Below are 14,428 nucleotides of genomic sequence, written 5' to 3' on the forward strand. Positions count from 1 at the left end.
TCCATCTCCAAAAAGTTTGTCAGCAGAGGGAAGCATGAAGTGCTCTAAAATATACTGGTAGACGGCTGCGCTTACCTTGGTCTTGATAAAACACAGTGGACCTACACTAGCAGATGACATGGCTCCCCAAAACATCACAGATTGCGGAAATGTCATGTTCCTACCAGGGCATCGATCAGTGGACAACAGGAGACATACACAAAGGAATGTAAATGGGGAGAGGAAGGTCCTACTGATAGGAAATGAGGGATGGACACCACCTGCTCAAACCTGAGCTGACCCTGCACTCTAACGCCCTAAATGGGTCACCGATGTGAGACTCTCTCCTTTTGATGTGGGCTCTGGCAGGGAGTCCACATATTTTCCGGCACGTCAGCTGTTTTGAACAGCTGACATATGCCCGAAACATCCACGGGTGGAATCGCGATCCATCCGCGGCTATTAACCCGTTAAATGTCTGTCAAACTGACAGCGGCATTTAATGTGCACTTTCGGTCATCGGGCTAGAAATCCACCCATCGGTGACCCCCGTCACGTGATCTAGGGTCACTGATAGGTTGGCATGACAACCAGAGGTCTCCTAGAGCCCTCTATGGGTGTCACTGCCAGATTGCTATGAGCACCACCCGGTGTTCGGCGGTAATAGCGAGTATTTCTGCTAAATAGAGGCGATATGATCATTGCCTCTATGAAGCAGAGCTAATCGAGTTGTGGCAGCTTCTAGTCTTCCCATGGAGACTATTGAAGCATGCCAAAAGGTATAAAAAAAAAAAAAAAAATGCTTTAAAAATTTATATATATATATATATATATATATATATATATATATATATATATATATATATATATATATATATATATATATACACACACACACACACATATATATATTTTTTAAATCACCCCCCTTTCACCCAATTCAAAATAAAAAAAAAACCAAATATACACATACTTGGTATCGCTGCGTTTAGAATCGCCTGATCAACAGAAAAGAAAAAAAAAAAAAAAGGATTAACCTGATCGCTAAATGGCGTATCAAGAAAAAAGTCAAAACGCCGGAATTACGTTTTTTGGGCGCCACGACACTGCATTAAGATGAAATAATGGGCGATCAAAAGATCGTATCTGCACCAAAATGGTATCATTAAAACCATAAGTCCTCATCCACCTCGAGCTCACGAAAAATGGAGACGCTCTGGGCAGCGGACAATGGTGCATTTTTTTTTTTTTTTAAACAAAGTTTTGAATTTTTTTCACCACTTAGATAAAAAAGAACCTATAAATGTTTGGTGTCTATGAACTAGTAATGACCTGGAGAATCATAAAGGCAGGCCAGTTTTAGCATTTAATGAACATGATGGAAAAAAATGGTGTCGTTCAAAAGTACAACTCGTCCCACAAAAAACAAGCTCTTATATGGCCATTTTGACCAAAATATATATATATATATATATATATATATATATATATATATAAAAAAAAGTTATGGCTCTGGGAAGAAGAGGAGCAAAAAATGAAAAAAAAACAAAAATAACTGGTCGTTAAGCATCAGTTCAGCTGGAGGTAAAAGTAAATCCTTATGAAGAAATCTTCAGACTGGAAATCAGGAGTTTAAACAAATTTATTTGAGAGTAAAATAAACAATACAAGGAAAGAAGAAAAAAAAATACATAACCTTTTTGGAAAAAAGTATTGATACATTACCATACTATAAACTGTGACAAAGCCCTGGAATTCGAATCAATGAAATGAAAAAAGTTTTATTTAGGAAAAAAAAATAATTTGTCAAATCAGAATATTAAAATGAGAATAGATTTGTGGGAACACATGATTAGGAGCCGGAGGTCCCCCATCATGTAGTTGGTGATGGTAGGTTGGATGTTGTGCATTGCTTACATACGGGGCCGATCATGTAAGGGAGAAATATTGAGGAAAGAGAATGGATGCAGTAATACATTTCATCAAAGTGCAATATCCTTCACATATGTTATGCTCGTATTAAACCCAACAGTAATCTATCGATATCCAGTTAAAAGTGTTTACAGCATTCTGTTCAAAGCCTAAACCTGAAAACAGGCAACAGTCGTCCCCTCCACCTCGCAGAGCCGAGATACGAGTAGCGGGAAGGAAGGATTAGCTATCAAACATCTCTGCACCTTTCTGATATGGATCGAAAGAGCAAGCGAACTTCGCCTCCACCAAATCTCTCAGCTTCTGGACTCCTGAGAATCATGGGAAGCAGGGAACTAAGTCACCTGCAGTCTCAGTTTTTGAATAAGAAGACCAAGGAGATCAATGCTTTTTTCATTCTAAATATATATGGAAAAAAAAGCTACACAAGAGTTGTCTGTAACAGCTAATCTATAAAAACAGCGGCCATTAAGTATTCGGGTGCGTGGTACATTGCCAGGGGCACTTTATAATAAAGTCATGTTCCAGGCTGTTTTCACAATCCCTGCAATTTGCTTCATTCACAGTTGCTAAATTTTGAGATTTCAGGCTCAGTAGAGATGAGAACAAAGATGTTAGAGATTTCCAATAAAACAGAGATGAATTACTTTGTTAGCAAGGAAGACTTGAGGTTTGCAAACATGGATTTCTATATCCAATCACTTCATGGGTAGGAAACTTTTGGAGACTGCAGCACATTGGTTACCTATACAATACAAATGTGTGGCGGGGAGGTCCCAGTCGCTGCATGACCCCCCCAACTGTAGTGAGGGAATCTCAGCATTGTTTAATAATGAAGAGAAATAAAACACATTCCAGGTTGCTGAAAACAAAGATGTAAAAGTTGAAATGGTACAAAAAAAAAAAAAAAAAATTACACAGGCTATATCCGTCAACTCAATTCTGGAATCAGGATTATGCCAAAAATGTGTACCTGCGGCCTACAAATAGCTCAAGCAATCCAGTCTGTGGGGAAGAGGGTCAATTTCTGCAGCCTGTTAATGTGCCCAATGAGGTCACCAACCCAGTGATTCGATGCCACTAGCTCCGCTGGTGGCCTCAGCCCAGTGGTATGATGCCACTAGCTCCACTGGTGGCCTCAGCCCAGTGGTATGATGCCACTAGCTCCTCTGGTGGCCTCAGCTCAGTGGTATGATGCCACTAGCTCCTCTGGTGGCCTCAGCCCAGTGGTATGATGACACTAGCTCCACTGGTGGCCTCAGCCCAGTGGTATGATGCCACTAGCTCACTGATGCCCTCAGTCCAATAATATGATGCCACTAGCTGGTATGAGGTCAATCAGTGAAGTCATTGGCCCAGTGAGTCTACATTCCATGTCTCTCCACCCAATGAGCCTGTAGACCATTGACTGATCTGGTCTAACCCTTAGTACGGTTGCTATTAGCAAATATGTAGGTGACAGGAACAAGCTTTAATATGACACAGGCCATTAGTAAATGCAATGGTCTATCGTCGTTTGCAAAGTGGACCATGTCTGAAGGTGCATTCAGATTTTGGTTATGAAGACAGTCACGTAGTCATCTTCTTGTGTATCTGCTTTACTTCAAAAGGAATGTATATGTCTTAATGATTACAGCTAAGGGGGGTGATAGACCCCCCAGCAGGAAAGTGCTGCTACTATTGTCAGGAAAGCAACTATTCCTCCAATATACAGATATTCCATGGCAGAATTTAGTATAAAGCCTCACCATAGTCGCTTCCTGGTATATTCTTGGATCTGTTATCAGTCATATAAATGTGTACTGTTGTGTATGAAGTGAATGCACCTTCCACTAAAAAAGATCATATTTGTCCTTTAGAACAGGAAACCAAATGGAAAAAGCTGTGCAGACAGATGGACAAAGGGGAAAAGAGTGGTCTGGGTATTCATTCCATGTCTTTAAGGCAGCAGCAGTTCCTAGTGATATAAAAAAAGAACACAAATTTGCCGGCAAACAGCCGTAGTTAGATATAATCGGTTAGAGAGAACCGAATAGACTCCGGGAAAGCACTCGTTAGCGGGATGGCTAGGAAAGGGTTACTGATAACACTTGCAATCGGAAGCAGCTCAGTGCATAGGAATGGGAGGGCTGCCGGAGAAGAAGGGCCGCAATATAGTGTCGTCATTCCTCTGCGCAGTGATAGCAGAAGCCCGTTATTTACAAGAAACATGCGGAGGGCAGCAGTCTTCAAGGGAGGCAGCGCAATAAGCAATATACAAGCAAAATAACCATATAAACAAAAAACAGGAAAGAGGACAGATCTGATGAGGAACATCTACATGTGAACGGTTCGGAGTGACCAGCTGCTGAACACACAGGTTAGCACCTTACATGGAAGGAAACGTGTTCCTGGGTTAACATTTCCACAGTCAAGCTACAACTAGTGGGTTCAGTTATTGTGGGTTCTTGCATTCCTTTATATAATGAAAAAGAAAAAAAAATATGATAAAAAACCAATACGATGGGGTACATTCTAGTGGCTACTGAACTGACTCTTTAGGACTCGCTCTTCTTCTTGTTCTTCTTCAGGAACGAAGGTGTGCGGAATTTCTTCTTCTTTTTGGAGGGAGATTTTCCTGGTGACTCGTCGCTGCCGGCATCTGCCTGTGCGGTATCTGCGGCGTGGCCAGCCTCTGCCTGTGCTGCGTCCTCCTCTGCTGGCGTTGCAGGAGGAGGAGGCTCAATGTTCTGAGGTTCGGGATCTTTAGTCTCTTCGGGAGGAGAGGTGGAGGCCTCTGTGTGAACCCGCGGGAGGTCTTCCGCAGAAGCCTGTTCTTCATTTGGTTTTGCAGATGCTGGGAAGAAGAAGGATTCGGATGGCTCGTCTGGAGTCAGATCGGGAAGAGTCTGCTTAAGGGTTGCGGCGTCACTGTCGTCTCTGCAAGTCTGTTCACACTGAGATTCTGGAGAAGGACCAAAAGGTATAGAAATCAGTAATGGCCGGCACGTCGTAGGCTCGACACAGGATAGGACAGAAGCTCAGGAATGTTATTACACACTTGTAGGTATTTATATCTTATTACCAGGATGCAGCATCATCACCAGATAATAAAGGCTTTTATTCTAAAAAAGAAATACATTTACATAAACTTAAAAACTATCAGGAAGTGTGTAAATACATTCACTATACATATTTCAGAAAAAAGGAAGAAGCCGACACCTCCCACCTTGGTGTATGTTAAAAGAGAGTTATGTTGTCAAATATGGAGAGAAAATCATTTGGACATGTCATAGAATTACTAATCCGATATTAGATATTAGGGGGGACTAATAATTGGACGCATGATGAGACTGAATCACTGATGTAGGATTGTGTTAGTTCTCTGTCCCCCTCCATCAGTTAGAGAAAAGATAGGGGGCATTAGAAATCATTGCATGTTCTATGTCATCCTTTGCTATCCCCATATAAAAATAAAAAATATATAAATATATAGAAGTCATCTCACTTATACCTACCATCATGCCTGATAAACTATGTTCAAACCAAGCTGCAGTTGTGATGCCCAAAAACTCCTGCTACAACAGTGGAAGTAATGACTATTTCCATGCAAAACGCCATTGTAAGGGTAGTCAGGCAGCACAATATAACTGTACAAAGCACTGGCACTCACTGCCTTCTAGTGTACACCACCATGGGACATTTAGAGAATGTGCACACGTGCGGATTCGTGTGCGGATTTTTCCGTGCGGAATCTGCAGACTCCACAGGTCAAAATACCCGCGTTTTTACTGCGGATTTGCCCTGCGTTTTTACAACTGCGGATTCCTATAATGGAATAGGTGTAAAAATGCTGCAGAATCCACACAAAGAATTGACATGCTGCGGAAAATAAACCGCTGCGTTTCCGCGCTAATTTTTCCGCAGCATGTGCACAGCGGTTTCTTTTACCCATAGCACAACATAGTACGGTACATCACTAGCGAATCCGCAACGTGTGCATGTACCCTTACACCGTGGACTATCTGTAGCGGATTTATCGCAGGAAAATATTCACACCTACAAATTTGCGCTATGGAAAAATAAAATAAGTTCTGCGCAAGTTAAGGACAGATTTTGGATTTCTCTCCATTACATTGCAAAGGGAAAGAACCAGGATGAAAATCTGCTGCATAAATTGACATTTAGATGTCTCTGATAAGGTGTTATCCAAGCATGCTCGTGTCCTAAGAGTATATTCAGCGCGCTCAAATAATATGCTCGAGTCGCCGTGGCTGCACGACAGCAACACATTCAGGGATTTCCCAACAGGCAATCCCTGCAGGTGTTGCGGCTATCGTACAGCCACGGCAACTGGAGCAAAGTATTTGAGCAAGGTGAAGATACTCTTATTAGAACACGAGCATGCTCGGATAACACCTTATCTGAGTACGCTTCCTCATCACCAATCCCTAACACTCAAAAAGGCATTTTCATGCAGTGGGATGGGTTGCATGCTGCTGGTGCTGCCGCCTTACAGAGTGGAACGTGCTAATGCAATCAGTAACGTGGGAGGGCTGCCTTAGAAAGAGGTTCTTGCATCGGATGCAGATCAGTGACTAAAAATGAGGTCAAAGAAAAAGCGCAACTTAAAAAAAAAAAAAAAAGAAGTGCAAAAATTGCTCTTGGCCTGAATTAAACAGGGATTTTTGTGTACTCACAGCAAAATCCTTTTCTCCGAGCCACTCATTGGGGGACACAGGACCATGCTTAGTGTCCGTAGGAGGCACATGTTTTATTTTAAATTTTATTTTTTAGTCATACTATTTTTTTCCCAAGGATTACAGGGACGATGGATTCTTTTAAAGGGTCCAATCTTCGCAAACCAACAGGCGGGAACCCCCTCCTGCACGGTTGATAGCCATGCCGGAGCTTGATTTTAGGGGTGACTGCTCCCTCCAGGGCACAGATCTCCCCGCACCAGCAACAGACGGGAATTTGGAGTGTCGCCTCATGTACCCCCTTCTGAAACTAGGCTACAGTCGGACAACAGCCCTGTCCCATCCTAGGGGAGTGAACCCCTGGGATGTACGGAGGCTCTGATGGCATCTGTGCAGCCCCCACTGCATCACTGCTGATAGAACAGCAGTGATGGAAGGAAGCGGACAGTCCCTCTCCACCTCCATATCAAGGTAATGAGGGTTCCTGCACCATTCATTCTGCAGCCCCGACCTGCAAGCAGAGCGGTAGCTCTGCGTTTTTTCTCCCTTCCGATGCGTTCTTTGTCCGGTGGTGAGTATCGGGGTCCGCTGAGGGGCTGGGAGGGGCTTGCACCGCACGCCGCGGCTCCTGTTCAGGTCCCCGGCCGCCGCCAGAAATTTAGTCCCCGGCTTCGGCATATTCTAGGCCACAAGCCTGTAGTTCTGCCACCATGCGCGTGTCGTGCTGGCGGCTCCTCCCACCTGCTTAGTGTTTCTCGCTCAATGAGAGAGCATCTTTTCTGAATCCTGGCAGCCACCTATAATAGTGCAGAACGGCAAGGACTTGTATAGCCCCCCTCTATCTATATCCACGCCACTGACACCGCACCCCACCGCAAGAGAGGTTCCTGGGGAATCGGCTCCCTGACAGCAAGGACGATCCCAAGAGGGCTGCTCACAGGGCACAGGACCTGGGGTAAGAGCTGCACTGTCCACATATGCACAAACCTCGGAGCTGCGCTGCCATATACTCTGGGCAGTTTTTGGTCTGCAGATCTGCGCTACTAGAGACGCGATCCTATATACCATAGCCCTTCCCTGCACTATATATTTAGCCATTCTTTGTCCCATATTGGGCAAGGGTACAGCATGTCTTTCCCTAAAGCATCTAAGATGGTCAACAAAACGCATAGTGTTGTTCGCCCTCCTATTAGAAGCCTGTAACCCCGAATGTGCTCAGGAGCCCTCCGCCACGACTGATACCAGTGTACCTAGTCCCCCTGAGTGGGCTACATCACTGTCGCAGTCCATGGCGTCGCTAGTTATAGCGTTTGAGTTCCTCCAAGATCCCTCCAGGTGTAGGGACATCAATCTGCCTGTCTTAAGGGCCTGTCACACTAAGCGATATCGCTAGCAATATCACAATAACGTCACTGGTTTTTGTGACATTATAGCGATATCGCTATGTCTGATACGTACCTCCGACTGCTCCCCCGCTGGCAATCGCTGATCGCGCGAGAACATTGTGGACTGTTTCTCGTCGTCAGCTTCCTGCTGTGGCGCCGATGAGCGACGCGTGGACGCGGCGGGAGGACGTCAGGATCGCCTCGTCTGACCGGTAAGTAACTACCCCCGACCGCTGCGATGTTGCTGGTGAGATCTGCCTGTGTGGCAGCTCACTAGCGACCACTTAGGGATGCACCAGAGATCCTGACCACGTCATATCGCTGGTGGGGATCGCTGGTGCATCGCTAAGTGTGACAGTACCTTCAGAGGGTTCCTTAATATCACAGGAACGGTCGGCCTGCAGTGGCCGTTCTCAGTCGAAATAGACAAGCATCTAGAAAGTGGACTCATAACGCGTCTCTAGGGGTCTCTGGCGCCTCGGTATCCATGAGCTCCGTTTCGCACTCCCCCTTACCAGAGATCGGTAGCAAACAGAGTACGAGTCTGACAAGCCCCTCGACCTGGATTCTCCAGGTTATCAAGCGACGGTGGATAGTCTCATGAAGGCTGTCAACCATACTCTGAACATTTTTGATTAATCTACCTCTACCGCGGATCAAGCGGTGTCCTTCAAAAGGACCAAACGTCCTCATAGGGTGTTTGCCAATCACCGAGAGTTCCAGGACATAGGGCAGCGGCCAGACAAACGCTTCACAGGTCAGATGCCTCGAAGCGAGATACCCTTTTGCATCTGATTTCTGTAAACAAAGGGCGGAATCCCCTTCAGTGTACCTGTATCTCGCCTGGCCTACAAAACCCTCCTATCTTTGCCAGATGGATCATCCATTAAAAATCCCATGGACCGCCTGATAGCCAGGCTTGCCCGTTTGGTCTTTGAAGCTTCGGGCACGGGGCACTCTCCCTCTTTTGCCGCAACACGGGTAGCTAAAGCCATGGTTTCCTGGGCAGATTCTCTGAATAGGGCCATACAGATTACTGATCTTCCCCCGGAGGCAGCGGATCTAGCCAATCAGATCTCTTTGGCCGGAGACTATTTAGTAAACGCATCCTTGGACATGGCTAACTGTGCTGCGCTTGCGGCATCAAAGGCTGTATCAGTGGGGTGCTATGGCTCAAGGAATGGTGAGCGGACTCAGCATCCAAGAAGTCCCTAACCTCTCTGCCTTACCCGAACTGGTGTTTGTTCGGAGAGACGCTGCGTCAGCTTATCTCGGACGCCACAGGTGGGAAAAGTAAGTTCCACCTCTGGCAAAAAGTTAGACGACCTTTTCGCCGACAGCAATCCTGGTTGGTCCTCCAAGGTCAACTCGTCTGGTTCGGGACGCTCCACTCAGGGAGACAGGGGCCCTCAGGTCTCGTACAAAACCAGCCAGTCCTGGAAGAGCCGTCCCAAGCAGTTCAGAGGTAAGGGATCCAGGTCCCAGAGATTTTTGGACAAATGACTCGCGGCATTGTCTGGTCGACACCAGAAGAGTAGGCCGACGCCTACTTCGGCTTCGCCATGTCTGGCTCTCCGTTGCTCACGACGAATATGTTAGGGACCTGGTGTCCTCTGGATACAAAATAGAATTTGCTTCTCGTCCCCGACACGGTTCTTTCCCTCTCGTCCCTCCAAAGTGGAGGCGCGGGCTCTGTCCTTTTACCAAGCCATCGAGTCACTCCGCCAAGATGGGGTGATTACTTAGGTTCCAGAAAACAAGATGTTCCAGGGGTCCTATTCAAACCGGTTTGTGGTTCCGAAGAAAGATTGGACAGTGGGGCCCATTTGTCGACCTAAAGCCCTTGAACAAATTTGTCAAGGTCCGGCACTTCAGGATGGAGTCCCTTCGCTCCGTCACTTCAGGATGGAGTCCCTTTGCTCCGTCATCTCTGATGAAAAAGGGGGAGTTCTTAGCGTCCATCGACATTCAGGATGCTTCCCTTCATATCCCGATTTTTCCCCATCACCAGAGATTCCTGCGCTTCCCTGTCTGCGAGGAACACTTCCTGTTCACAGCATTGCCGTTCGGCCTTGCTATCGCCCCCAGGGTGTTCACAAAGGTCATGGTGGCCGTCATGTCCATTTCACTCTCGGAGCATGGTCGTTTTACCATACCTAGACGACCTCCTGATCAAGGGGCTGTCCTCCCAGGCCTGCACGGAGTGCATCTGCAAAAAGTTGAATACACTTTCTCACCTGGGCTGGCTAATAAACTTGAACAAGTCTTCCCCTGTCCTAGATCAGCAGATTTCCTACTTGGGGATGACGCTCGATACCTCCCGAGGGTTGGCGATTCACCCTCGAGACAAGGTCTTGGCTCTCCCAACAGGAGTCCGGGCACTTTGTCACCCATTTCCTCATTCCATTCGCTTCGGCATGAGGGTCCTGGGAGAAATGGTGGCAACAATGGAAGCTCATCCCTTTGCCCAGCTACACCTCTGCCCTCTGCAGCATGCACTTTTGGCAGCCTGGGACAGGAGCCCATTCTCTCGACCGACCGTCCCACTAGTCAAGCAGGCGCTCAGGTGGTGGACTTTACGGTCTTCTCCTGGTCCATTAGCTGGGGGTCACCACCGACGTCAGCCTCCTCGGCTGGGGAGCGGTCTTCCGTCACCACACTGCTCAGGGGCAGTTGGTCACTTCTGGAGTCACGCCTGCAGATCAATGTCCTGGAGATTCGGTTGTCTCTGCGGCGGTTCCATCATCTCCTGGCAGGTCGCCCCATCCGAATTCAATTGGACAATGCCGTGGTTTATAGCAATCATCAGGGGGGCACTCGCAGCAGGGCGGCTATGCACGAGGTGGAACACATCCTCCGCTGGGCCGAGAGGAACCACTCTCATCTCAGCAGTCCACATCCCGGGCGTGGAGAACTGGGCTACAGACTTCCTCAGCCATCAAAGGTCTTGCCTTGGAAGAGTGGTCTCTCCATCCGGAGATCTTCCTGCAGATCTGCCATCTCTGGGGATTCCAAACATGGATCTGATGGCAGATGTCAATGTTAAACGCCAAGGTGCCGAGTTTGTAGCTCGGTCCCGGTAGCCAGAAGCCATCGGGGTGGACGCAGTTTCGTCTTCCATACGCATTTTACTTCCGAGAGTCCTAAGGAAGATCAATACAAAGGGGGTTCCAGTGATCCTGGTTGCTCTAGACTGGTCACGCCGGGCGTGGTTCGCAAAGCTAGTACAACTCGTCGCCGATGTCCCCTGGCGACTACCAGATCGATCGGACTTGCTCTCCCAGGGCCCGATTTTCCACCAGAATTCTGAGGCCCTGTGTTTAACGGCCTGGCCGTTGAATCCTGAGTCCTAGCCCAAGCTGGTTTCTCTCAAGAGGTGATTAATACGATGATTAACACTCAGATGCCTGTCTCAGTGTGCATCCATCACGCACCTGTAAAGTCTTTTTTGCGTGGTGCAGGGTCCGCGGTCGTCAACTTCTCATTTTTTCCATTCCTACCATTTAGGAATTCCTTCAGACCGGCTTGGACTCGGGCCTAGCGCTGAGCTCCCTCAAAGGGCAGATCTCTCAGATCCGTCTTGTTTCAGCGCAGAATCGCAGCCATGCCGCAGGCGAGAACCTTTATACAGGGAGTCTCCCATGTGGTACCCCCTTATAAAGTGCCTTTGGAGGCCTGCGAAATTGGACCCTTGAAAGGATCAGTCGCCCCTGTAATCCTTGGAAAAAAAAAAAAAATAGTAAAAGAAAGACTAAAAATAAAATAAAAAAAATTGTCTGAAAACCAGACCCATGTGCCTCCTACGTACACTAAGCATGGTCCTGTGTTTTGCGACGCTATATCTGCAGATATAAGCACTCTTGTGGACTGCAGCGCTCACTCCATCACAATGTACAGCGTCTCCACGTGACTCCTACATCACATCCGGAGGAAGAGAAGAACTTGTCCGAACCGTGATACAGAAGCGCCACAGAACTCGGATACACGGTCATGACAACACTACTTGTGCAACTTGGACAGGACATGATTTCTGGGCACAGAGGAAAGCAGAGATCTTGAACATGGAACTGATACACAAAGTACAGTAAAGGGGGTTTTACACATAGCGATATCGCTAGCAATATCGCTAAAACGTCACAGGTTTTGTGACGTTATAGCGATATTGCTAGCGATATCGCTATGTGTGATACTTACCTCCGACCGGCTCCCCCGCTGCTCATCGCTGATCGCGCGAGATTGGGCGGCTCCATTTCTCATCGTCGGCTTCCTGTTGTGTGAGACGAGCGACGCGTGGAGGCGGGCGGGAGGACGTCTGGATCGCTGTGTGTGAAAGGTGAGTATCGTGTGCTGCGTTGCTGCTGCATCGCTGTGAGATCTTTCTGTGTGAAAGCTCACTAGCGATAATTTAGCGATGCACTAGCGATCCTGACCGGGTCGGATCGCCGGTGCATCGCTAAATGTAAAAGGGCCTTTAGGCGTCTGTATCATCAATGGCATCTGTATCTACCGCTATAATTAAGGCACCCTGATGAACCGTCACTCCGGGGAAATGCCTCCTGCATATGATAAGTCATCTCTATAATTATCTTTGTATTTACTGGGCTATAAGTGGATGGACATTTAAGCCTAATATCTTGATTGGTGAAATATTGTAGGATGGTTTTCCTTAGGATATGCTTTATGCTTTGCAAGTGATTATCATGCAGCTTGCCTATATTGTCTTTCACTGCTAATGTGCATGACATCTTTCTTATTGTTGGTCTGGGCATACCAGAGAATACTGAACTCTAATGGCCTTTTTTTTGTGACATCTTGTAATTTGTGTGACCATTTTTGCTTCCTTCATCTCTGTTCTATCTGATTATTGTTTTCTCACCTGTGTTATTAGGGTGAGATAAGGGAGTGAGGGAGAGTCTTCGATGAGTGGGGGCGCCAAAAACTCGTTTCTTTTAGGGTGCCAACCTCCACAGCAAGGTAGGCTGACAGATCGGCCTAGCGTAGGGTATGCCTAGATTTTTTTCTGGTCAAAAGTTTTATATATATATTTTTTGGGGGGCATTAACCTGTGTTTCACTGGGAAGGTGCTTTTTAACAAATATTAAAAACTTGTTTTTAAAGGAATTTATGTTCACCTCTTGATTTAATTCCTGAGAATATTGGTTTTGTTCATGTGCTGCACTTATCAGCATCCCAGCTACGAGCAAAACTGGCCAAATAAAGAGCTGTTCACATTACAGTCTCAGTCTTGTGATCTTCAAATCGGTCCATGTATGGACTGTGATCTCCAGAACTAATGGTCAGACGTAGTACAACTATATGCTGGTGTTTGACCATCTTTATAAAAAGCATACTTTGTTATTTTTAACTACTACTAAGGGTTCTTTTACACATATCATGTTTTTGCAGCCCCAAAAGATTTCCATGGGGTCGCAAAATCGGCCCGCAAAAAATTCCACGGTGCACCGTGTTGCCGTATTTGCAGCTGTGAAAAAAGGTATGGCCTGCTCGATCTTTTTCACAGTGTACGGACACGGCCCCCATTAGAAATCAATGGGGCCGCAAAAACAAAAGGGAAGTTTGTTTTTGCGGTGCACTGTCACTTCTGGTTTTGCGGAACGCTGTTTTTTTTCTAATACTTCTTCCATAGTATTGGAAAAAGGCAATCCGCAAGTTTTTTTGCGGTCCGTTATCGTGGCAGACCGCCTTTTTGGGGGCGTTACGGCCCGCCAAAAAAAAAAAAAACGGTAAGTGTAAAAGTAGCATAAAAATTTTTTTTTTATAGGAAATTAGAAAGCTCTTCTCTATAGAGTGAATCTTTTCCATCACATCAAGCCTCATGCAACATGAATCCAATGCCTTATTCTCCGGCATTTAAGAGAAAACATCATTTGAATTCTGGCCGGGAACCATAGCCGGAGACCAGACTGGCCCAGTGCCACCCGTGGCTGGCTCCTGCAGGTTAGTCAGATTGAAGTGTATAAGGGCTTACTGTATTTTTGGTTTGAGTTCAATTCGAAAGAACATCAGATCATGATTTGCGAGTCCATGGTACGAAAAAAAAAAAAAAAAATGCCAGGACTCAGGTGGTGACATCTGGGTGCGTTCTAATTTTCATGAATTAACACAATGGAGAAGATGGAAAGAAAAATGTCTCCATCTTCTCCATTGTGTCACTCCATGAAAATCAGATTACATTCTGTCATCCGAGTGGTCAGATTTTTTTTTTTCTACCATGGATTCATTTTTCTTTCCATCTTCTATTCATCCGAGAAAATCAGATTACACTATGCTCAAGCTCTGATAAGAGTGTGAATAGCATAATTGTAGCGATTTTCTTTAATGAGAGAAAATTTGGTTGTGTGATCGTACGATTGGCCTGTAGCACCAGACACATGCGCATCTCCTGTGAACAATTACAGATGGAATGCAGCTTTAGGCCATGTTGCCACTAGG

At 46.3% G+C, this 14,428-nt stretch overlaps 1 protein-coding gene across 8 annotated transcripts in view; it reads right to left on the reverse strand.

The window, feature by feature from the left end:
• Positions 1-1,603: 1,603 nt before the first annotated feature.
• Positions 1,604-14,428, reverse strand: part of ADD1 (adducin 1) — a 176,750-nt gene continuing 163,925 nt past the window's right edge. For 6 of the 8 annotated variants that reach the window (XM_073574584.1, XM_073574591.1, XM_073574583.1 and 3 more), the window contains one exon: positions 1,604-4,855. In XM_073574584.1, coding sequence (XP_073430685.1) covers positions 4,449-4,855 — 407 coding nt within the window. In that variant the 3' untranslated portion in view covers positions 1,604-4,448. The remainder of the gene's footprint in view (positions 4,856-14,428) is intronic. The other 2 variants (XM_073574587.1, XM_073574590.1) reach the window with 1 other exon arrangement.

This window comes from Dendrobates tinctorius, unplaced genomic scaffold, assembly GCF_039654945.1.
Source record: "Dendrobates tinctorius isolate UK_male_01 unplaced genomic scaffold, ASM3965494v1 ptg000039l, whole genome shotgun sequence".
In the NCBI taxonomy this organism is placed as follows: domain Eukaryota; kingdom Metazoa; phylum Chordata; class Amphibia; order Anura; family Dendrobatidae; genus Dendrobates; species Dendrobates tinctorius.